Here is a 24,359-nt window from a genome sequence, read left to right on the forward strand (position 1 = left end):
TCTTGGCTCATCTTTTCATTATTCCAACAATCACCACCTCTGGTTGGGTTGAAATAAACACTTAACTCTTCTAGTTAGGTGTGAAAATATGCTGGCTCTATAAACACTAAAATTACTGTTTATTTAAATGAAGTCTGGTGGGACTGGTGCTGGTGATTTCGGGGCTGTTTCTGACTAGATAAAAACGATCTTTCTCATCAAAAAAAGTCTACCTCTGTGGGGTCAGACACTCAGTAACATATTATTATTGGATGTACACTGTCAGTGCACAAACGCCCTGAGTGTTTACATTGCAACCTGTGTCACCTCAGCCTGCTGCAGCATTCTCGCTCAATATTGGACCAGTTTCAAAAATTGCTGTTCCCATTAGTCTCATAGAAACAAAGACCTGGTAAAGTAGGATCCAGGTGTAAAAATACTGAAGTTACCCTTTAAGGGGTGCAAAATGAAAACAATAAGCTAAAAGAGGCTAAAATGCTCAGCAGAGTTGAGGGGAGCTGCAGAATTGGGGATAATTCTCGGTTGTTTTTTTTACTATGAGCCATTTCTTTCACACTAAACATAAATATTTTATCAGTTTTTCAAATGTTAGCACAGCTTTAAATTTGATTTTGTCCCTGGGTTGATTTACCCCACCCACAATTCCACTCCCAGATTGTTGGGTCAGATAACAGCACCATCTGCTCTGGTCAAAAAATATTGCCAAACCCCTGTTGATACATAGATGTGTAACCCCCTGAGTTATTTTCTATATAAACCATAGGATATGTTCCATGTATTCTATTCATATAATATACTGTTTAAATGTCTGTAACCATTAACATTGAGAGTAGCATAATTTACTGGAGACAGTGAATGCAACATAAGAAGTTTGTTTAAAAGGTACAATGTTTACAAGTGGCAAGCATAACTGCCTGAGACCTCTGCTGACCTCACCAGGAGAAAACATCAGCACCATCTAGTGGACCGAAAAAGCAATTATTTATTATTCTAATACATAAAGTTGTATTAAAATGTGTATTTGCAAAAATGATGAATGTATATAAAAAAAGATTGATACTTAGCATCTGTGAATCAATACAATATGGCCATGCAAAATATTGCGATTCTATGCTGTATTTAGAGAGTATGGGATATTTATAATGTCAGAGCTGTTGCTGAGCTGAACATTACACTTTTTCTTTCTTTTTCATTTTTAATTTTTAAGCTGCTGAATGACTCAATGTGGTCTGTATAGATAAGAGGGGTGTGGAAATCCCCACTCATGCTGAGCCTCACACTGCTTGCACAACCAGGACCGTCTCTGAGGATTTTCTAACTCAACCTAATAATTTTTGTCAGTTATTTCAGATTGTTTCAGCTGTTGTGTTGTCTAACTTAAATGTGTTCTTTTGTTCTACCTGTAGGAAGACTTGCTCCATATTACCTTCAGTCAGAATCTAGCAGAAGAGCTTTAAAGGTAAAGTGTGTAAGGGGATTTGGTGGTGTCTACTAGTGAATTGCAGATGGCAGCCAGCATAAACTTATCCTTAGAATTCCTTCAGTGTTCATCACGTGGGAGGTTTTTTATCGGGAGCCGAATTATCCACAGAAGTCTCCTCCTCTTCAAAACAAACAGAGCCAGTGATTTAAACTGGTAAAAACACAGAGGAATGCAGTGTCATGTTACAAATTCATATATTTAGGACGCAGTCTGACATGTCACTGCGGGTGGCTAGTCCAATGTATGCCAGTGTGAGGTCACTTTTTTATGATAAGATCCAGACATTCAGGGGATTTTCACAGGAAGCCTAATTATCCACAAATGTCTCTTTCTCTCCAAAACAAATGAACCAGGGGTCTCATTTATAAACATAGCATACACACAAAATGAGGCCTGAAAGAGGCGTACGCACTTCCCACGGAAAAGTTGTGATCTATAAAGACAGACCTGATGGAAGGACTTTTGATGCATGCTTATGCACATTTTTAAGATGGGAAATTGGCGACACAGATGGTGAGGTTGAAGTCTGAATGTAGAAATTGTCGAATATTTTTTGGCACGTGCCATTTTTGGCTTTTGTCTGTACGTACAGTACATATTGAGTCTGGATCCTAGGCACTGTTTTATAAATGAGAATGATTTAAACACTGGAACACTGAGTAAAGTAGTTTCATGTTAGAAACCCTGGTGCCACTCAGTGCAGTTGGGCTTCTTACTATGGTGACCGACACAAAAACACTGTGTCCCTATCTGGAGCCAGTGTTTGGTTTGTCTTTTTTGGGCTACTGTGATCTCCATAAATGGAGACTTGTTCCCTATGTAGATATAACAGCTCATTCTAAAGTAAGGGGAACACAGTAATTCCTATTTTCAGGTGATTATACACTAAAGAAAACATACTTCTTACATTCCATTTCTGCCAATATAGCCCCCTAAATCCTACATACTGGACCTTTAAAGTATCATTCCACCAATTTGGAAGGCAGATCAAAGACAGAATGGTCAAAACGAAAGCAGCAGAGATATCCTGATTTTTCATCCTCAGTATGGATCATCTACTTCCTGTGATGTAACTCAATAATGCTGCATCCAAAGAGGAAGAAATCCAAGAAATCAGACAGTCACACACATTGCAAACAAACCCTTTGGTTGGACAAATATCCTTGAAAGAGAAAATGAAAGGTTAAATTATGACCCAAACTGTTAATTTATAGTTTCAAGATGCACCTTCTGCTTCAACCTTGAGCTGCTAGCAACATTTCAAATGTGCTAATGTTCAGTTTGACCTGCCATTAAAGTGATTTAGATAATCTGGATTAACAGTTGGATTGTTTCCAACCAGTCTAATGGTCTGACTGCTGATGTTGTTCCAGCAGACTTCATTGTAGTAATTTGTAGAGAGAGGTCTCAGCAATTACTTTGGTGAGTGCAGTATAACCGTAACTAATGAATAAAATGGAATTCTTCTTTAAGAGGGTACTCCACTGATGTACCATTGCACTCCCTATAGATGGTCAAAAACAGGGTTAAAATGTGTGCAGTGGAACCACAGATATCTTTTTTTATTTTACACATTCTTGCCAAAACCTGATGCTTACATTACCCAAAATGCAACTCAACCATTGACAGCTGGGTGGAAGATTGGGGTGTGTTATGCTAGTAGCATAGTAGCAGCTAATGTAGCCTGGAGCCTTGAGCATGCAGCAGAGATGAGAGTCTACAGAGCAGAGCCATCTAAATCACTATTATCAAGCTGATATTGCTTTTATTTTTCAAAGTCAGTGACACAAGTCAGAACCTTTGACCCTGTCGTCACATTCGTCACTGTTGTGGAGGACTCCAGTGAACCTTTGCAGCCCGAAGATGCCTTTGAGTTCAAGACACCCAAGGAGGATTCTTTTGAGGTTTCATAGTGGTGGAAGGAGCATGCTCAAATGTTTCCTAACCTGCATGGAATGTTTATGTCATCCCGACATCGAGCGCGTGAAAGAGACTTTTCCTCAGCTGGATTTGTCATTCAAGAACAGAGAACCCAGCTTAATGTGAGTGACTGTAGCCTGTGTGTGTTTAATCACGGGGGCAGGTTGGATTGTGGGACCTTTATTGACGAGCGGAGGCAGGCGCAGTTTAAACATAATGATGGTTAATGGGTTGGGTCTGATACTGAGCTTTATAGGTACGGGTGGGTTTTAAAAAAATGGACCCACTCTGCTTCAGAGGTCCTGTCAAAACACTTCTCACACCTCCAGATTTTTTCTGCTTTTCAAACTTCAGACCCAACAGATGCTGACTCAAGTGACATCACATGAGGACATTTGCCAGACTTCACACAGCTCATTCTGGAGATACCAAAGACTTGAACTTACATTTTTGATACACTAGAACTCCCCAACATCTGGTAACGTTTTGATGTATGAAAGCAGCACTGGAACTGATAACCATTTAACTTAGATTACAAACAGAACATCCCAGCATCACTTTAGCTCTTCAAACAAAACAAAACAAGACAAAACACCTCCAATGACGTACATTGATTAGATACAGAAATTCACCTAAAATGATCCCTGGCTCTTCTCCACAGAATCTGTTCTTCGGATCAGTACATTTGCAGTGAATGCTCCTTTAATGAACCATCTAACTGAAGGTGCAGACTGCTTTACTTGGAGCTGTAACAGAGGCCTGTTGTGTGTTCTCCTACTATGGCTGTATTTGTACAAGGCACAGAGGACCATGAATCTGAGCTTGTGCCCAGCACTGCCAGCTCCCGCCACTCCCTAGCAACACACAGACACAGACAGACAGACACACACACACTCTTTCTTTTACTCATGAGATCATCAATCTCCTCCTTGACATGTCAAGTGTATACATGTAGGTCATGGGTGGCGTGCAACTCTTTGTTAACATATACACAATATTGATATTAGTGTCAGACTTTACCTTTTCACCTCTAAATCCTTAGTCAGTATAGAGCACACAGCAGACTACACATAGCAGCTTCATCATGTGCCCGGACATGCAGAATCCAACCAATACTCCTATGCTGGAGTAATACTGGAGTAATGCTACCTGTCCCAAAAGTTTCTCTCATTCAATTTCTGTCAGTTAGTTTGTGGCAATTTGATAGAACACAACTCTATAGGAAAACGTACAGTGCGAGCACAATAACAACCAAAACAATAAGAGCAGTGATTTTCACACAGGAAACTGCTACAAGACAGGAAAACAAGATTATAACCTCACTTCACCCTAACCCTGCTGATACAAAGTTGGAAGAACACTTATCTAAAATGTCATTGTACACTGTATCATTAACCTCCCACATGAAGATCTGTATATCAATTACACGCCCTGTGTTATGTTGAACTCATGAAGAAAACTTCAGTTTTTCTTGCATGTCTCCCAGTAAACAAAGAATCCAAAAACTGAGAAAATTCTTGATGAATTGAAGTCATGGGGAGTCTGTGTTTAACAACAGCAAAACTATATCAAAACATCTGTTTATAAACCCTCACATAACTTGTGCAGTGTAATCCAAGTCTCATTTATCCAGTTGTATGCTCAGTACTTCCCAATCAGACAGCCCTTTCTGACAGGGAACTAAACTAAAAGTGAAACTTATCTATGCTCTCTTCAAAGCCAGACTCCACTGACAAAATCAGTTATTGTTACCTCCCTGAACACAGGAGCTGCTGGTAGGGAATATAGGGACTGTCCTTCATTACAGGAGTAGCAGATTGTGTAGCAAATGGAGATATTTGCTACACAATTTTAAGAAACACTGACATTTTGAGAGGTATGCTTATGTTAAATGAGATAGGTCAAGAAAGCAGGTGGAGGGGGAGAGGGGAAGAGTTATCTTACACACTGGAGCTATTTCTTGACCAGCAAATGGACCGTATATTTTTTGTCCCACTTTTCATAAAGCTAGGCTAACTGCTTCCCTCTGCTCCTGGTCTTATGATAAGCTAGACTAAACATGTACTGCACCACCAAATTGTCTATTAACAGCTCAGTGTTACAATGTGCAAAACTGAAAGTAAAACCAACACACCAGCTAAGCACATTTTTCTGTGGAAACAAATATGCAATTAAGTTGTTATGGTGGAAAGGCAGAAAACTGTGCAATATCAGTTGTTTTGTTGCTGTTTTGTTTTCAGCTGAGTCACTGTTGAGAGCGTCCTTTGTCCTCTTCCTCTAGTCAGCAGTCTCCAGCGACACAGAGATGACTGATGGTCATGACATCCTTGTGATGGCCGGTCACCAGACACATGAGCCTCCTCAGAGCTGGGTCAAGCACTGCGTCAAATACCATGGACAACTGTTGTCCCCAGTACTGCCTCTGAGACACAAAGCCTCAAAGCTTATCACATCACATGATCAACACCAGCTGCCTCAAGGGAAGTGAGCTGTTGGCTCAAAGCTGCTGCACTCACAGATGCCCGCAACAGTACAACTGTTAGCCTCCTAGCACTGCTATGAAACATTAAAGCTGCGCAACAACAAACGACTTAAAGCCATACTAATAAATATTTTCATAATAACAATGGATCAAATAACTGATTCTGAAAATATAGTAAAGAATACTATAGGGATCCACAATCTTGGATTTTTTGCTGATATCCGATATGCCGATATATATCAACTCATTTGGCCGATAACTGATACCACTGATATCCACTTTTTTTCCCCCAACCTAATTTTAGTGATCATCAAGTCTCTTCTGTGGTGGAATTAACATCATATTATACATGCATGGTCTAAATGTAATGGCCCACCAACAGATGGAGAAATGAAGTATAATAATTTTTCAGTGTATGCATTTATTGTGCAAAGTAAGAAAAAGCATGTTGGCTGATTCTGATAGTTAATTTTAAAGCTGACATTGGCCAATACCAATGACCCCCTGCTATTATTGTACATCCCTAGAATAGTAAAGAACCTACAGAGAATGATCTTCTCTGCAGTTTTCCTTCTGCATTTTAACTTGTTTTAGCACATTTGTTTGGTTTTTCAGTCCCCAAATTTACTGTTTCACTTCAACCTGGTATCCAGCAGCAATAGGCAGCTGTTTTCAGAGATAAAGTCTGACACTACCCACTCAGCACCAAACAGCAGACAACACAGTTAGCAACTAGAAGGCGAGCATGGCGTAGCATTTAGCAGCTAAAAAGACAATTATATTGTAGAATAATTGGGGGCAACATGAACAGAGCAAAAAGGAAAGTGAGAACTGAACTTGCATCCTTCCAAAAGAAAGATAATGATGTTTCTTATCTAGGCTACTAGATGTGCAAATAGACAATAGTGTGTTTGTTGCACATTAGTACATTAAATGTACAGGGTCAAACTACTGATTACTTGAGGCACAAACAGCATACTTCAAAGGCAGGCAATAAGAAGAAAAAAATGGAAATATTAAGGAAAAAGAAAAAACCAAGATAAAATATTTACATAACAGTGTAAAATGACAACCACACGTGTGTAGACAAACAGTATTGAGTACAGTTTAAGCATGAATTTAAACTGGACTTAAATGATCAAGATCTTCAGTTTCAATGAGCTCTGCGTCCGTGTACGTCCATGTACTCTGTGTTCAAATAAATACGGGCAGTCATCAAATTCAAATGGGTCATCCAGATCCAGTTGGTCAAAGTCGGGTAAAAATTCAGCCATGATTACTCCAAACAGAGTAACTCCTCGCGTATGTAAGGTCACTCCAGCGGTAACTTCCTGCAACAACTCAAATCTCGTGAGACATGAGATTTCAGAGCCAGACCTTCACCCTCTGAGTGAGAGTTTTGACTTGCCACAACAAACATATCCAAATTTTTACTCGATTTTGACCACCTTGATCTGGATTAGCCATTTGAGTTTGATGCTGTCTGAGTGCCCTATTATTTAATATAGCGCACACTCACGGGCAGCAGGCAGGTCAGCCCTAGCTTCATACTGGAGAAATGTCAAATATTGAACATCCTATCACTCAATTAGACAAAAGTAGATAGGAAAATAGGACCCAGGTTGAAAGAAACATTAGTTCCCCTTTAAGTTGAGAGGAGGTCTGTTTGTATAAGCCTGTGGCTTCTTGACCTCTCCTGACACATTTCATATTTTTTCTTTTTTACAATTTGGAGTTTCAGTTTTATGTGAGTGCAAATATAAAAGAAGAATAATACAAAAATATGCAAGATGTAATGTTTGAAACTGCAGCCTGAACAATGACCTTTTTTTTTTTTTTTACTTGAGAGTGACTATCTCCACTATCATAACACAACTGGGCTTAGTCCTGATTGGCTCCTTTGGTTAAATAATTTCTGAAATCTAATTTGCAGTATATGTGCTGTCTTAAACCACCATATCTGTGGAGGACCTATTATGCAGTTTTCAGGTTTATAATTGTATTTAGGGTCTCTACTAGAACATGTTTCCATGCATTCATGGTCCTCATACTGTCTGTGTTGAAACACTGTTATCACCCTCTGTCTAAGACACTGTGTTTTAGTGCCTTTCTTTTTAGCTGTCCTCCTGAAAAAGCTCTGTCTGCTCTGATTGGTCAGCATTTCTGGGTCCCTGACCGTAACTGAGAACACTGTACCGAATAAATCACCAGTAAAAGTTCAACCAGACATGTTCCAGCAGTAATATAATCTGAAACTGGTGAGAAACTTGCAACATCGGCACCCAAGGTCACGTTTTCCTGATGTTAACATGTAGCTACATGTACGTTAGCAGTGTACCTGCAGAGAAAAGTGTGAAAAATCACCAATAAAAGCTTATAAATACAACAGGACATGTTCCAACAGGAATCTGATATATCTATTTTTTCCTCGCCTAATTTTAGTGATCATCAAGTCCTTATATAGTAGAACATCATATTATGCATGCATACTCTTATCATGATGACCCATCAGCAGATGGAGACAAGAAATAGAATGCTTTTCAATGTATGTAATATACCATCATTGTGTAAAATAAGAAAAAGCATGTTGGCCGATTCTGACAGTTACTTTTAAAGTGGATATCGGCCAATACTGATGATGTGCAGATATTATCATGCATTCCTGTTCCCTGACATTAGCATGTAGCTTCCCATATGTGAATCTGCGTTTCCTGGGATAGCAAAGGAGTGACTCACCCTACTGTGCCTCACCTTGCCTCTGATTGGCTTACCCTGACATTCTTAGCCTAACCCCAGCCAATCTCAATGCTGTTTCCTAATTCTAACTAATACAACCAACGAAAGGAAATGAGTACTAGCCAGTCACAGGGAGAGTAAGGTGTGTCATTCCTTTGCTATCCCCGGAAACACAAATTTGCTTCCTGTAAAGAAGTGTAGGCTGTGTAATGTGCCTGGAGCAGAAGAACATGAAGAGATCTGACACACAATGATGTGATACTGTAGCTAGAGTAGAAAAACCTGTTGAAAACAAATAGCTCAGAACAGTAGGACCTGAGATTTTTCTTCACAGGGATTACTGCTACACATTTTCATTTCTTTATTTGAAACTGTGGCCACATTTGATGATGAACATCTTTCCCTGTAACACTATATATAAGACATAAGATATGAAAAAGCAGAACAGGACTCCTACAAACACCTAGCAACCATCTGGCACAGCTATCAAAACACTTTCAACCACCCTGCACTTAACCTAACTTTTATGACCACAGTAAATATTTGTAAACATAATGCAGAATATTATTCTTATCCTGAGCCACCATGTATGGAAATAACATCATGAAAACATAGATAACATTATAACGTTTAATGGAATATGATGCTATAGTAGACTATATCATGGTAGGTAGAGTCTGCTCAAAGGTCATACATGTGACTGTACCATAGACTGTGCATGATGGCTGTGGGGACAGCATGATGTTCTCTGACCTTATTAATATGGTGGCGCATGCTCTCACTGCCTGTTGCCCTCTGTCTGATTCTGACAGACAGCTCGCAGGTGTTTGGCTTAGCCAGGCTATATTTACTAAGGTCATAGATGGAACTGTGGGGCATGATACCAACAGGGATCTGATTACTCCACCATTGGTAGATCTCAAATACATGTTCAACCATACCTAGAAAGAAAGATTTTGAGCTTGAATATCTTATTCTCAGGGGTTTTAGCAATCTCATGTAGCTCAAACTCATTCTCAAAAATTAAATTAAATTAAATTAAATTAAAATGGAGAAATTAAAACATAGAGGATGAAATGCATGCTGTTACGGCTGTGTGTGTTCTGTGCTGCTGTCCCTTCTCCCTTGTCACGGCATGTGTCTGGGGTGTAACACATGCCCACTAAAACATAAATATATATGCTAGTCAAGTTTAGGAGTTCCATAGGAAACAACTTTAGTATTGGTTAGTTATGCAATTACTTACATTTGGTGCATAACCCTGACTGGCCTGCACTGGTCAACATTGGCCTTTTATTGGTCAAAATGTACATTCAATTACATTGCAATGCCCTGGACTTAAAAACAGGATGCACGCCAACTGGTGGCTGCCCTGCAGACAGGAAGTGGATTGTTGAGGAATGACTTCACCTCATAGTTGCCACCATGGCCCCCTCCCCACCCCCATAAACTCTGCAAAGGATGCTAAAACAAAGCTGCTTTGTAGTCCCTGAAAAGTTGTCAGTCTGGAAGCACTTTGACTGTTATGTCTATTAACCATTAGGTTCCTACATGCAGGGACAACCCCTGTTGAATGTGATACAAGCCACTCATTTCCAAATTAAGAGCTGTTGCTGAGCCACAGGAACCAGGAAATGCAATTCCCAGAATAGTTTGAGATAAATATCACCTCACCATGACAGAGCTTTGGCAAAACACCAACTTTAAAATACTGCTTTTCCCACATGTGGAGACTCCCCTCCGTTCTTCCTTCTTTCTTCCTTTATTTTTACCCACCCAAATGCAGCTGTTTCCCAGCGTGCCTGCAGATTATACTACTGGGAGACAGGGAGGATGGAAGGACACTGACAGGGAGGTTCAGTCTCATTACGGAAACACAAGGGACTAGCCGCATGAATCACTTAGCAACAGATGGAGACTGGGACAGCATGTACTGGGATCAGCCCATGTGGGACTGCAAGTATGAGAAGCTGATGTCTCTTTATGGGCGATACATCTGGTCCAATCTCTGTTCACCTGTGGGATCAATATTATGATACAACATTATAGTGTTTGGTTTGTTTCTTCCTATTTGTTATCTGGGGTCCCAAAAGGCTCAATACTTGGCCCGATTGTATTTAGTCTGTCTGTGCTTCCAAATGGTCATATTAATGATCCTAAATTGCTCTATTGTAAGTGATAGTGCGTCGAAATTTCTTGCAGGAGACCAGAGACCTGCAGTAATATTTAGCTTTTTATTAACTGTAACTGCAATGTTGCCTTAACCTGTACAGAGTATTGTAGATGCATAACCTCAACCTTACCTAAACCATGTTTAGGTAAACATGCATTCTGGGGGAGCGCCACCATCTTGGAAGGATAACATCTTTAGCTATGGTAGCTGCCGGTCTGATTATGTGTCATCTCTCAATTGTTCATCATCAGAAATGTATGAATATGCGCAAAAGACAAATGCCCATATAAAGAGATGCCCTTGATAGAAGCAAAGGAGCATATTACAAAACTGAAGTTAGTTAATGATATTGATCCTTGCAGACCATGACAGCTTACAGTTATGGTCTCCGATGTCTATCAGGTGTTTGGTGTAGCACCTACACCTGACATTAAAAAAACTTAAAACCTTTGGAGGCTCATTTCCAGTTTACAAATGGGTGGATAAAGGACCTTCAGATGTAAAAGCCAAATGTCAGCTACACAATCATCCGGACAAAGATAAGCCAGCTAATGTTATACTAACTGAATGCTAACAAAGGTTGGCTTATCATGAAAAATTAATCTACCAGTATCTAGCAAAATGAAACACATAAAGTTAGCCTACCTTGTGTCAAGAGGGTGACACTAACTTCTGGGTTGGCCTACAGAAAAAGTAATCTCTTCAGCTCCCTATAGTACCACTCTAGCTGTGGAGATGAATGCTTATTGTATTGTGTGATAATATCAGCATGTGTAATCAGAAAAGGAGGGGACCCAGACAACTTCCTTATGCAACTCTAAAACAAAAGTCATATGTCTGTGATGCATGATGGCTGAGACTAATGTAAACATTCCTCCCCATAATGTATTGAATGTTTGGAACCAGATAAGAACCCATTCAGAGACTGACCCAGTTCTCAAGTTCTCAGACCCCAAACATCACAACATCAGTGTCAACTCTTACTTCAAACCTGAAAATGATCACCTACCAACTTTGTTGTGAATTTGACTGTGTGAACTGTGTAAAATCCCAGAAATCACACTAATGATTTTTTTTATATTAACAATGGATCAGATGTTTAATGTGAAAGTATGTAACACAAATCCAGCAATTTCAAGGTAGAAACCTTGTGCCAATAAGTATACACCATTATTTGCATCGAACGAAGGCCCTGTTTTGTTATTCTATACACTTTATATATTTGGAAAACAAAATAATAAAGTCAATGAAAATCAAAATATCAATGCTTGATATGAGAGCTTTAGCTTTTATCATTTAGGGTGTGAACAGGGTGTTTATCACTCACTCTGTGTGTGTGTGTGTGTGTGTGTTCAGAGGCTACATTATAGTCCCAGCTGCTCTATGTGTCAGCGACAGATTATAAATAGACTCAGGGCCCAACTGGAAAAGTCCCTGCAGCTGAGGAGGACTCATGACACTGGGAAACTTTCCCTGACATGCACCCAGGTAATTTCTATTTTTTTTTTTTGCTTGATAATATCCATAAACACGGCTTCATGGGAACTCACTAATCACTGTTTGACTCGTCTGAGGACTGTTTGTGTAGGCCTGCCTCTGTTACATGTTACAGTCCTCTGTAAGTCATCTGCAGGAGTCTGGTTCAGGCAGGGGGAAATTATTTGCATCTGTTATTCATTTATAAATAAAATAAAATTATATTTGTATATCTACTGAGTTTTCTCTTTTGAATAATCACTGTAATTATTGTCCAGGGACGTACAGCCGCCTGTGGCTCTCAGCTCACTGAACATTATAGTGTTTTATCTGCAGTGGCTTCTGTTACACCCTCATTACATCTATTACAGAATTACTGTCATTATTTTTATGCTTCAGTGACTTTAACTAAAGCATCACATATCAACACATCCCATCATTATTGTTATTAGAGTACCCTCCTGAATATGAAGTCATGTAGGTGTGACTTGTAAGGCAGAGCCTAACCAGCTTGGCTACGTCAAGTCAGCCACAATAAACGCTGCCGAAACAGGAAGTATTGATCTTCAATCCAAAACAAACAAACAAACAAACAAAAAAAACGTTTTGCAATGTCCAATAATTGTAGTTATCTATAAATAATAACTGAACTCAACTTTGATAACTCACTGATTTATTAGATGAATCTTTATCAACTTTTTTTTTTTAAACAATTATGATAATATGACAAAAAGGCACTTGGCTCATCCTCTTGCTCATATGTAAAGAACAGTGAGATCCGCCCCTCTGTATTGTTTGGGAAATTTGTGGATTTTTAGCAACCTGGGGGACGATTAGAATCTACAATTTTAGAAAACAAATGCTATGGGTATTATATTTGCTGATTCAACTATTAGTAAAAAGTATATTTTCCCCAGCTATGTAAGCAGGAAAAATCTTAGTGTATAACTTACTCTAGTTTTAACAAGTCAAGGCTGAACCTGCAATTTCTCACTTGGGAGGAAGAAAATCAGATTTGTTTAATCTGCCATTTTATTGATGATGATTTGCTTTTTATTGTCTTTTTACTGGGAACGACATATCAGACTACTTTGTCAAATGTCCAGTGTGTATGATCTAGGTGGATATGTTGGCACAAGTTAAATATGATATTATGTCTTCATTAGTGTATAATCACTTGAAACAAAATTTTTTTAGTTTAATGTGTTTATTACTTTACAATGAGCTGTTTATATCTAAATGTGTAGCGGGTCCTCTTCCACAGAGTCTGCCATGATGTTTCCACAGCAGCATAGAACACACAAACTAAAAATTTGCTCTACATGGGGCCATTTGCATTTTTGTGTTTTCGTGTCCGCCATTGTAGTTTTCCTTGTTCTAGTAGATTACAATCTGCAACCTCACCACTAGATGTCACTAAATCCTACACACTGGACCTTTAAGTAAGATTTAAATAGAGTTGGAATCTGGAAATACGGACAATTCTTCTTTTCTGCCACTGAGTGTGGTACAATATAATTTAAATGTTGAACATGAATATGTGCTTGAAAAGTATATAGAAGTATATATAATGTTCAAAGTGATGTTATTTTCTTTTGGTTTTGCATAGGTCACCAGATAATGCATTTATTATTATTATTATTATCATTATTTTCTATATTAAAAAATGAACTACTCATATTTCTTAATGTATATATTACAGTATATTGTATGCTGCATTTTTAAATTTTACTACTATTAATAAATGAATAAAAGCTCTTTTCCCTCCCAGATGGAGATTCTGTGTATTGTGTCTTATGTTGTGTTTTTTTCCCTGTAATTTTTCCTATGTGTTGCTTTGTTTGTTTTGAACAGACTGTTAAGTCAAATATCCCTCTGGGAAAATAAAGTCTAATCTAATCTTATCAGATCTAATCAGATCTAAGCAGATTGGTATTTGTGACAGTGTCATAAGGCCGTTGATACACCATGTACATCTTAGTGTTGGTAAATAACACACCTTTGTCATTCTATCAACAAGGACTTTTGATTTTGATTTGATTTTTTATTTGAATTCTTTATTTCGAGCATGCAGTGTTAAAAACAATACAAAATAAAATAAAAAATAAAATACAAAAAAGTATATATTTATGTATTTAACCAGAAGGTAAGGCAACACTGGGGCAGACCACACGGATCCACCAACATGTTCGAAAAGGAGTAGGATGAAGTATACACTTATCTAGTCCTACCCCTTAATTCCAGAAAATCTCATATTTTACAACCACCTATAGTATCAATAACACACTTAGATAAACATACATATCCACGCACCCATATTTAGCTAACTGTATAATATAATGATATAAATACTTATTCAGTTATATAAAGTGCCCTGCATTTGGCTGTAATAATATGTATAGCCTATTATATAGTCTGTAATAATAATAATAATATATAGTAATATAATATAATAGTGAACTACTGACAGTGATGATATAACAACAATACATATACCTCCATATATACTTGATTAACTATATAAGAATAGATGTGTTATATACACTGGTTCATATATATATGTGTGTGTGTGTGTGTACGCCCAAATATATACATACTTTATTTTGAAAGTCTTAATCTTCAGTTTCCGCTTCATGGCTTTAGCTTGACACCAGCTCTAAGTTGAGGCGTGTGTTTGTTTTGCAGCCTGTGAAGTGGACGCCGGTGAGGAGAGGGTCACACACCGGAGCTGTCAGCCGAACAGGTGGAGTTTCTCAAGTCTGTTTCTCCCGGTGAAACCCGAGCCGAGGGACACGGTGGCGGGGATACACCGTACCTTCGTATAATATCGGTTGCTCGTGTGTTTGAGAGAATTATTCGTTAAGCCCGACCATGACATCGGTGTGGAAGCGGCTCCAGCGGGTTGGGAAGAGAGCGTCCAAGTTTCAGTTCGTTGCTTCGTTTCAAGAACTGACGGTAGAATGTACAAAGAAATGGTAAGTAACTACTATAACTCTTCTTACGAGCTAATATAGTGGATATGTGTTGTATTTGGCAAAGTCATCACAATGTGTTCTGTCCAAGTGTGTAAAGGACTGACAGCCTTGTCGCGTATGGGAGGACAAAGTGATGCCGAACTGCTGTCAGATATCTTCACATTTTTCTTTACGGAATAGTCATGTACGCCACAGAACAAAATGGCATTTGAAGGATCAGTCAGACCATGTTCAGCTCACACCCCATACGCCAAGCTGCATTTTTTTTTAGATAAAGATGAACCTTTTATTGGTTCGCATGTTATTACATCATTATTACATTTCGTCACGATACACACAGAGGGGCGGAAGCTGAAAGTTGATATAAAACGCTTTCGTAGTTTTCAGTTCACCTTAGGTGGAGTAGGCTACATGTTGGTGCATGGATCTGAATAAAAATCTCAGTTAAGCTGTGAATAGTGCTGTTATGAGGACGTTTTCTATCGGAAGCTTTACCTGTGTTTAAAATGCAGTGTTTAAAGATATGTTTAAGATACGGTGATGCTCCTCACAGAGCACGTCCCATCACTTCCGCGTCTGCTTGTTAATGTTGAGCCTGTGTAGTTGTTACCATGTGGTATGGCATCCTGTCAACTAGGGCAGCCCGCAGTCATGCTAAATAAATAACCTGGCTGTAGGAAAGCTTGGTCATTTCTGGAAGAACAGTTAGTGTCAGGTGTGCAGGTGGAGAAAGGATGTGGTCATCCACACCATCAGGACCACCAGGGCTGTACCCAGGATTTTAGAACAATGAGGTCATAAATTCAGCCCTTCCCCTTCAGTGCGACCCTACCCACCAAAAAAATTTCTGATTAGTCACCATGGCTGGATTAATTTGTTAGGGGGCCCTAGGGCAAAATATTTTTTTGGGCTCAGATTCCCACCCCGGTACCAGGGGCATTAATATAGACAGTGCAGGCAGTGTGGTTGCACTAAGGACCACGAGGTTTTTTTATAGTCAGTATGCTTAACCTTTAAATCAACTATTTTATAACTAAAAGTCAACAATTAAAATTGTCAAATAATATTAATAATTTCTTAATTTCATATTTTCTTTGGTATTTTTGTTATTTAAGTTGGTATTATCCAATGTCAAGTCTCTGACCATGTGACAAGATGATATGTGCATGATAGCGTGCACTAGTACTAGTCCAAGTACACCAAAGTCCGTGCCTGGGCACAGTACTCCTATCTGTGCCCGTGTCCACTTGAAAAGGTGGTCTCGAATACGGTTCATTTGTACTGGAATCAGCTGTTGGGCCCCTGTTTATTACATTTTTATAGTCTAGCAAGCTTGGGCTACTGTCCAATACAATAGTAAGCAACACTGGACTATTGTAGACTCATGGTCACACAAACACTTGACATTAGGTGTTGTTGGACCATTACACTAACCATGAGAACCAGGCTACACAAACCAAGTTTCACATTTTGGTCAGAATAAAGACAGAGATGCACAGACACAGCAAGAACTAGGCTTCCCTGCATTTTGCTTTAGTGATGCCGTCCAATTCACTCAAGCAAAGAGCTCTGCTGGCTGCTCCAGGGGTGGGGACTGTGTCAACGAAAACGGTCCTGCAAAGCAGCAGAGCAAGTTGTAGATTAAGTCAACAAGAAAAAGACATTCATTGGCAACTTTCAAATACTAGATAAAAGAGGTAGTTATGAATATTTGGCTTTCAGTCTTTGTGGAAACACTCAGTCAAATTAAACAGCAGGATACTGATGGAAAGCTATAAGGTCTGTGGCAAAATATCTTTGCCTCAGTGTATAGGTGAAGGTGTGGATCATAATCATAAGTAATCATTAATCTCTTAGCTGTTAGTCTGACTGCTTGAATCTTGGCACTGTAGGAGTTCCTTTAATTCCATTGTCATTACTCACAGAGTAGTCAGCATGTTTTTCCAATTCTCCAGCCCTGGCTTGTATAGTGGCCTACCTTCCTGTCACTTTGTTCTGCACTCAGAGACGTATCATGCACACTGACCAGTATCAACATGTTTCTGTCCCAGATAAATCCTGTCATAAATGCTGCTTATTCATAGATTGTGAGGATTGACACACTTTGCTCTGCGCTACAGTTACGCTCTACCCTAAGGCACACAACAGTACATTAAAATGCACAGAACATTTATGGGGAAGCAGGAGCAGACTATAAATGTAAGATATATAAAACAATGTGTTTATGGTGTTGAAATAGTGTATTTTGTTAATGGGGTCTGGAGGGATCTTAGAGATTTCTGTGGAGATTTCTTAACAGGATAGTCCAGATTACTTGAAGTGGGGTTGTATGGAGTACTTACCTATAGAGAGCATAGCACATACAGTAGATGTCAGTTGGCACGCCCCAGTTCGGCTAAGCTGGCTGGAGTCTGACATGGATGTGTGCACTGCTGTGGAGGTATCAACAACAAAACACGTTCCACCTAAAAAAAATATCCCACCTTAAGAAAATCAATATCAGTTTAAGTGTATGCTACATTTAGACTATTCTCACTGTTTTACCTTAATGTCAGACAGTGATTTTCAACTGGAAAATGAAGTTGTTGTATCGCTCTCTTTACAGCCAGACTCCATTGAGAAAAACAATGATTTAACATTGCTGAACACAGGAGCTGCTGGTATTCCACTGCCTCAGTTATTTTTTTATGTTATTGTGTGACTTTGGCATTTGAAAAGTTAAGTTCAGATTCACCAAAGTCACACAATAACACGAACTAACAAACTGATCAAAGGAGCTGCAGCTCATGTGTTCAGGGAGTTAAAATTGCTGTTTTTGTTAATGGAGTCTGGTGGCTTTGGTGGTGACGAGAGCATAGACGGGGAACTGAAGCTGTTAACAACTTCCCTGTCAGGGGTGGCATAGAGCACTAAAAATCCTCTTAATATAGCTTACACTGAAACTGATCTTGCACGAGACGTGCTGTATGTAATACACCGGTGTAGTGTCCCAATACAACCCCACTTCAAAAGATCCAACTATCCCTTTAACTTGGTTTCAAGGGTAGATGTTAGCAATGACAAAATTAAAGTGCTCATGGTAAGTCAAAATTAGGAATTACGAAGTCAAGATTGTGAAATGATTGTTATTAAAAAATGTTACTGTATGTCAAAATTGTCACATTTGACGTAAAAGTTAGTCATTATTTGATCATTCTCAGAACCCATCGGCTGTATTCGGCGTCTGATTTCCAGCAGACGGCGATACAGCCTCTGGGGGCAGACCCCCGATTTTTTGGCATTCTGGTTTGATTTGGGCGGAGGAGGCGAATTTCCGTTTCCGACTTCCATTTATATTTAAGTAAATATGCTGAACCATTTCGATGGATTCAGAGTTTGCAGTGATGCCAATTATGTTCCACCTCGTTAGTTCACCACACGGAGCGTTTAACCTGGCAACAACTGCAGCCAGCTCAAACGTGATTGATCAATATCACGCGGACTACAAACAGCCTAGCACCGGAAACCAGGGCTCTTCCGCTCTTCTTCCGGAGGCAAGATCTCCGGGGTTTGCCTACAGACTCTACATTCACTGAATGTAGAGTCTGTGTATAGAGACATAATTTAATAATCAGAGATAAGCCGAAATGTTGTCAAAATTATGAAACTATACAATAACTTAAACTATAAATACTAAGTAACTATTACTATATACTACTTTACCGTAATCTCTGTCTGCAAATTTAAAAATGTGACTCTCATGGTATCAGATAATATAGGATATCTCATGGTTTCAACTACAGAGGACAACATTTAGACAGTATCTAGTATTGTCCAGACTGACATATCAGCATATATGTCAGATATGGCAAATATCGACATCAGTATTGGCCTCAAAAATCCTGTCGGTCATGCTATACTTACTATGCCTCATATTGTTTTATAATTTTGACTTGATAGTCTATTTTTTGATTTACTATCTCCTAAATATTACTTTGTATCTCATAATTGTCACTGAGTCACAAGTTTGGTTTAGGAAGTGAAAGCTTTGATACAGTGTCTAATAATTATGACTTAACATGAGTGTATCAGTCCTTACGTTTCAGAAGTTTTTTTTTTTTCTTGTCTTGACATAAATGGACACACAATTTCGCAATGGTTGACTCTAGTAGGAATGACAGCATAGATCACATGGTGCTCCAGGGCTTAATGGGAGGTCCAGACCTCATAGTTCTGGTTGTTTGTGATTGATAATGTTTAGGTGTTAATGTTTACACTCTCAGGTTTACAGTAGTTTCAAACCCAGAGTACCTCCTTAATTTCTCTGACAGTGTTAACCAGCAGCTCTGGTTAAGGCTATGTCTGTACATGTCCCCACTTGATATAACATCACAGAACTCACAACAGCCAGCTGCAGCCTGAACCCACATATCATGTTTCATTTCAACTGAGTGTGTGTGCATGGTTAGGTGGAGGGTTTATGCGCATTATCATCTGTGATTAGGATGAATATTACAAATACTGGATGAAAAAACAACATTTAAACGACTTATACTCAAACTCGCTGCACTCGAAGGATGAGTTCAACATTTTGTAACATCATCTCATTTGCTTTCTTGATTTTGGGGATCGATATCAGTCTAATGTCTGTGCCCTGATTGTTTAAACTATGCAGAAACAACAATTTAAATAGACATTTTGTGGTATTGAAGGAATTACATGCTGGAGGTATTTCTTAATCTGTATCCATCCACCCTATGCTTCTGTGCAGTGTCCCTGGCTATGTCTCCAGTTGCCAGGCAGAGTGGGTAAGCACAGTTTTGGTCTCTGTCCAGCAACAGTTGTATTGTACTGGCAAACTCACTGTGATGTCAAGACTCCAGGAAGCTGCACACAGTCACTGCACCTGGCTGTTGTTAATCATGAAATAGTTCCAGCATGTAAATCCCTATAAAAGCCTCAAATGAAAATGGTTCGGCAGTTTGATGCAGCGTGTGCAGCGATGCGGGCGCTGCATCGGACTGATGTGGTGAAGAGGGAGCTGAGCTGGAAGGCGAAAAGCTTTCGATTTGAGGTGTTTCAGGCATCTAATTAGGATGCCGCCTGGGTGCCTCTTATTTGAGGTGTTCCTGACACGTCCCACTGGTAAGTGGCCCCGGGGCAGACCCAGAACACGCTGGAGGGATTACATATCTCATCTGGCCTGGGAACGCCTTGGGGTCCCCCAGGAGGAGCTGCAACGCGTCACTTGGGAGAGGGACATCTGTGGTGCTTTGCTTGGCCTGCTGCCCCTGCGACCAGGCTTCAAAAATGCAGATGAAAATGGATGGAAACAAACACACAAACAAACAAAAACAATCAAGATACAGCATGTCTGTAGGTGTATTTATGAACTATGGACAGAGCCAGGCTAGCTGATTCCTCATGCCTCCAGTCTTTACGCTAAGCTAGGCTTACTCCATACTTAAAACACAGACATGAGATTGACATCTATCTTCTCATCTTACATCAGAAGGCTAGTGAATAGGCAGGATTCCAAAAAAAACCTGCTTCTTTAAGATTATAGACTTCTATTTAACAGTATTTTACAACTACAAGTTTTTTACAGTAACAATCATTTTTATCCTCTCAATCACCACTTGGCGGTTAAACGCTAGTTCAGTGTAACGTGTTGATGTTACAAGAAAAATTAGGAATGTGCACTTACATGTATTTGATAGGATTTTGAAGTGTGTTTTAAACAGACATCACCTTGCACAGCAGCAAAAGTTGAGTCAGGTTCAGTTGGGGTTTTTTTTGTTGTTTTTTTTTGCCATGGCCTTCTGCATGCGTATCTGCTGCACCTGGGCAGTGGTTTCATTGAAATGAATGAAAACGACTTAAGGAACAGAGTTCACTCCCAAATCAAAAATACATCTTTCCTCTAGCTGTAGTGCCATTAATTGGTCTAGATTGTTTTGGTGTGAGTGTTGGACACACCGGTCATAGAGTTGTCCACCTTTAAACAATCTAGACTGATAAATAGCACCACAGATAAGTGGAAATAATGCATTTTTAGGTGAACTGTCCCTTTATTGCCTCTTATCAGGCATAATAAAGCCGAAAGGAGAGTGAAGGATGTGTCAACTCATCACTGTCTGTCTGTACCTACACAGTTTTAAGAAGAAGTCAAATAATAATTAAATAAAATAATTGAAAGCATCTGTAGGGGCTTTAAAGTTTAGCAAGAAATAAAGCTCACTGATGACCTATGGGTGACATCACAGACAGTACGGTTGTGTTTTTTACAGCCTATGACAGGAATGTGTAAAATGTGGATCAGCTAGATGGGCTGTCTCCCTGAACTGATAAGCAAAAACCTCCTACATTGAAGCAGTGTGTTTATCTAGTCTGGGCAAACGATTTAGAAGCGAATGATAAACAACTTCCCTCACGCCACCTAGCATTCCCTCATATGGTAAAGCTCCAACACCTCGTACTTCAAACTGATGAAAACAAATGCTCAAGTTATTTGCAGGTCTGACCTGAGCGTGTAATGTAAATGACATGTATTCTGCCTTGAGAAGCTGTGCTTTGCAAACCACTTATCTAAAGATGACTGGGGCTAAAAACACTATGGTACATTTGTAGGTCAGCCCGTTGCAACAGCACAGGAACACGTCTGTGATAAATAGAGAAGCAGGTGTAGGATTGCTACTAAGCCTCTGTGAAGTTCAGCGAGTCAGACGTTGTCTATTTCTGTTCTGTCTCTTTCACCCTCACTCCACTCTCTTTCACAACTGTTCTCACCAGTCTTCACATTAGTTATGAGAGTTGTGCAATAGAAGAAGGAGTTCCAGTGTCCCCACTACTGTCTGAGGGCTCTTTAAAGGCCACTGCTGCCAGTAGTTGATCATTTGCACCAGTGTTTATACCATACCTTATTTTTGCTATTCTTTTTTTTTTTTTTCCCTCCATGCCAGTGATAGATGTGGCTGGCGGCATTATGTTTTTGGGTTATCCGTCTGTACATCTGTCCCATGCTTGTGAACAGGATATTTTAAAAAAAATGTCTCAAGAGAATTTCTTTAAATCTGGTTCAATTGTCCACTTAGACTCAGCAATGACTGATTAACTTCTGATGGGCAAAGGTAAAAGGTCAAGGTCACTGTTACCTTATTTGTCTCATTCTCATGAACGCAATATCTCAAGAACAGCAAGAGGGAATTTCTTAAAATTTGGCACAAATGTTCACTTGGACTCAGTGATGACCTGATAAGATTTTGGTCGTCAAAGGTCAAGGTCATTCTGACCTTGTCTGCCTCATTCTTATGATTGTGGTATCTCAAGAACACAAATGACACAATTGTCCACTTGGACTGAAGAATAAACTGATTAGAATTTTGTGGCACAAAATTCACACAAATGTCCAGTAGGATAAAAAATTAGGTGATGACATTTTATGTCCAAAAGGTCAAAGGTCAACTTCACCGTGACATCATAATGCTCTGCAAAACCACTTTTCTGGCCATAACTCAATGCCATATCTCAGGAACAGAAGGGGACACATTTGGTCAGTTACGGAATTGGTGACACTAGTCTTAAAACTGTGCTGATTGTATAGGTCCTCTGTGTGTGAAGCATCCATGTTTCAGACTTAAATGGTAAGAAAAACTTGACTGGTCTGTGAAGGTTTACATCAACAGGGCAGTAATTCTATTTTTTTTTTTTTTTTGGAGGGTAACTGTTGTTCAAAGGCCAAGAAAGAAACTTTACTCCTCACCTGTGATTAAGTATACAGATATGCAATCTAAGGAGTCCTACCAGCCATAACAAAATAATGTTTTCTGTGGTCATGGTACAAATACAGTTTACACTGACCTGTCTATAGATCACACACACTCAGAGGCAAACGCAATAAGTATAGCAAATAGGACCAGTTCACTGTAAACACACTGTATGTGACATTAAAGAAACTGATGCACTTTATTGTTACTAATCTGGTATGTTTTATCCCCACATTCAGTACATTATCACATTACCACACTAGAACCTTCTCTTGTGATGCCCCTCCCACTCCCACTCCCACTCCCAGTGTTGGCTGTGTGTTATACATAGTTTATTAAATAACATTTAAGTTTATCCCCTGCATGGACTCCCTCCTCACATTCCCGGTTTGTGACAGCCTCACTCACTGTTTACAGTCTGCGACCGCTGTGGTCAGTGTTTACTTTTTCCCCACGTCAGAAACATGTTTGTAATGTGACCTCAAGCCATACTGTTTTCACAGCAATGGCTTCATCCACAGCTTGATTCTGTTTCTGTACAGTGTTCCCACAACAAGCTGCTGCTCTAAAGTCTCACATGATGATGTAAGAGAGGGATATTCTATGCAAGCAAATATTATAGATATTTGTTTTGAGCTTGAAAACTTGATTTGGCCTGAAGTGAAGGCTAAGTTAAGTAGTTGTGCTCCAGATGGATGAACAAAACAGGATGCACTTTTGTCAACTGATTGGACAGTTTGACTTCCTCTGATCGGATGATCATGAGGCAATGTGCTGATTGGCTTGTCAACTAAGGCAGAAAAACAGAATCTTTAAGACTTTGTGAAACCTCAGTGTCAAGTACTGCTGCACATATTTTAATTACAAATACACAAAATCTTTTTACAGCGACAAAATCTTTTTACACATGCAAATTATGTGTGCACAAATCATTTTCACACGTGCAAAATATTGCTACAGCTGCAAAACTTTGTTACACATTCACAAACTTGAATATGTAAAAAAAAAATATCTGTGAACGTCATTTGTAAAGCTCAAAATATTAATAACCTTTATTTGCTCCAGTAGATTTCAGCCCCTGAAGTCTTGAGTTTCTCACTATTTACTGGCATGTTTGCAATATCTTCCTCTATCTTGTTTTTTTCTCACACAGGCACACATCCAATCCAGCTGTTTATCCTCGGCAGATTTACTCCCCATCACTAAGTTCTTCCTCACACAGTCACAAGATTTTCATTTTCTCCTGGCTGAGCTCTTAACCTCAGTGATTTGAAAACACACAGACAGGCTTGTGTTTATGCTGTGTGTGCTTTTCTCCTGGGCTTGTGCTCTTCCTCAGGCTACATGATTAGATTACATGAAATCAGAC

At 39.3% G+C, this 24,359-nt stretch overlaps 1 protein-coding gene across 10 annotated transcripts in view; it reads left to right on the top strand.

Moving 5' to 3' along the window:
* The first annotated feature begins 12,232 nt into the window (after positions 1 to 12,232).
* The window catches only part of ehbp1l1a (EH domain binding protein 1-like 1a), a 62,293-nt gene continuing 50,166 nt past the window's right edge, over positions 12,233 to 24,359 (top strand). For 9 of the 10 annotated variants that reach the window (XM_049569577.1, XM_049569578.1, XM_049569579.1 and 6 more), the window contains exon 1: positions 14,956 to 15,245. In XM_049569577.1, coding sequence (XP_049425534.1) covers positions 15,142 to 15,245 — 104 coding nt within the window. In that variant the 5' untranslated portion in view covers positions 14,956 to 15,141. Of the gene's footprint in view, positions 12,283 to 14,955; positions 15,246 to 24,359 lie in introns of those variants that run through there. The other variant, XM_049569586.1, reaches the window with a different exon arrangement.

Source organism: Epinephelus fuscoguttatus, linkage group LG23 (genome assembly GCF_011397635.1).
Source record: "Epinephelus fuscoguttatus linkage group LG23, E.fuscoguttatus.final_Chr_v1".
Taxonomy (NCBI): Eukaryota; Metazoa; Chordata; class Actinopteri; order Perciformes; family Serranidae; genus Epinephelus; species Epinephelus fuscoguttatus.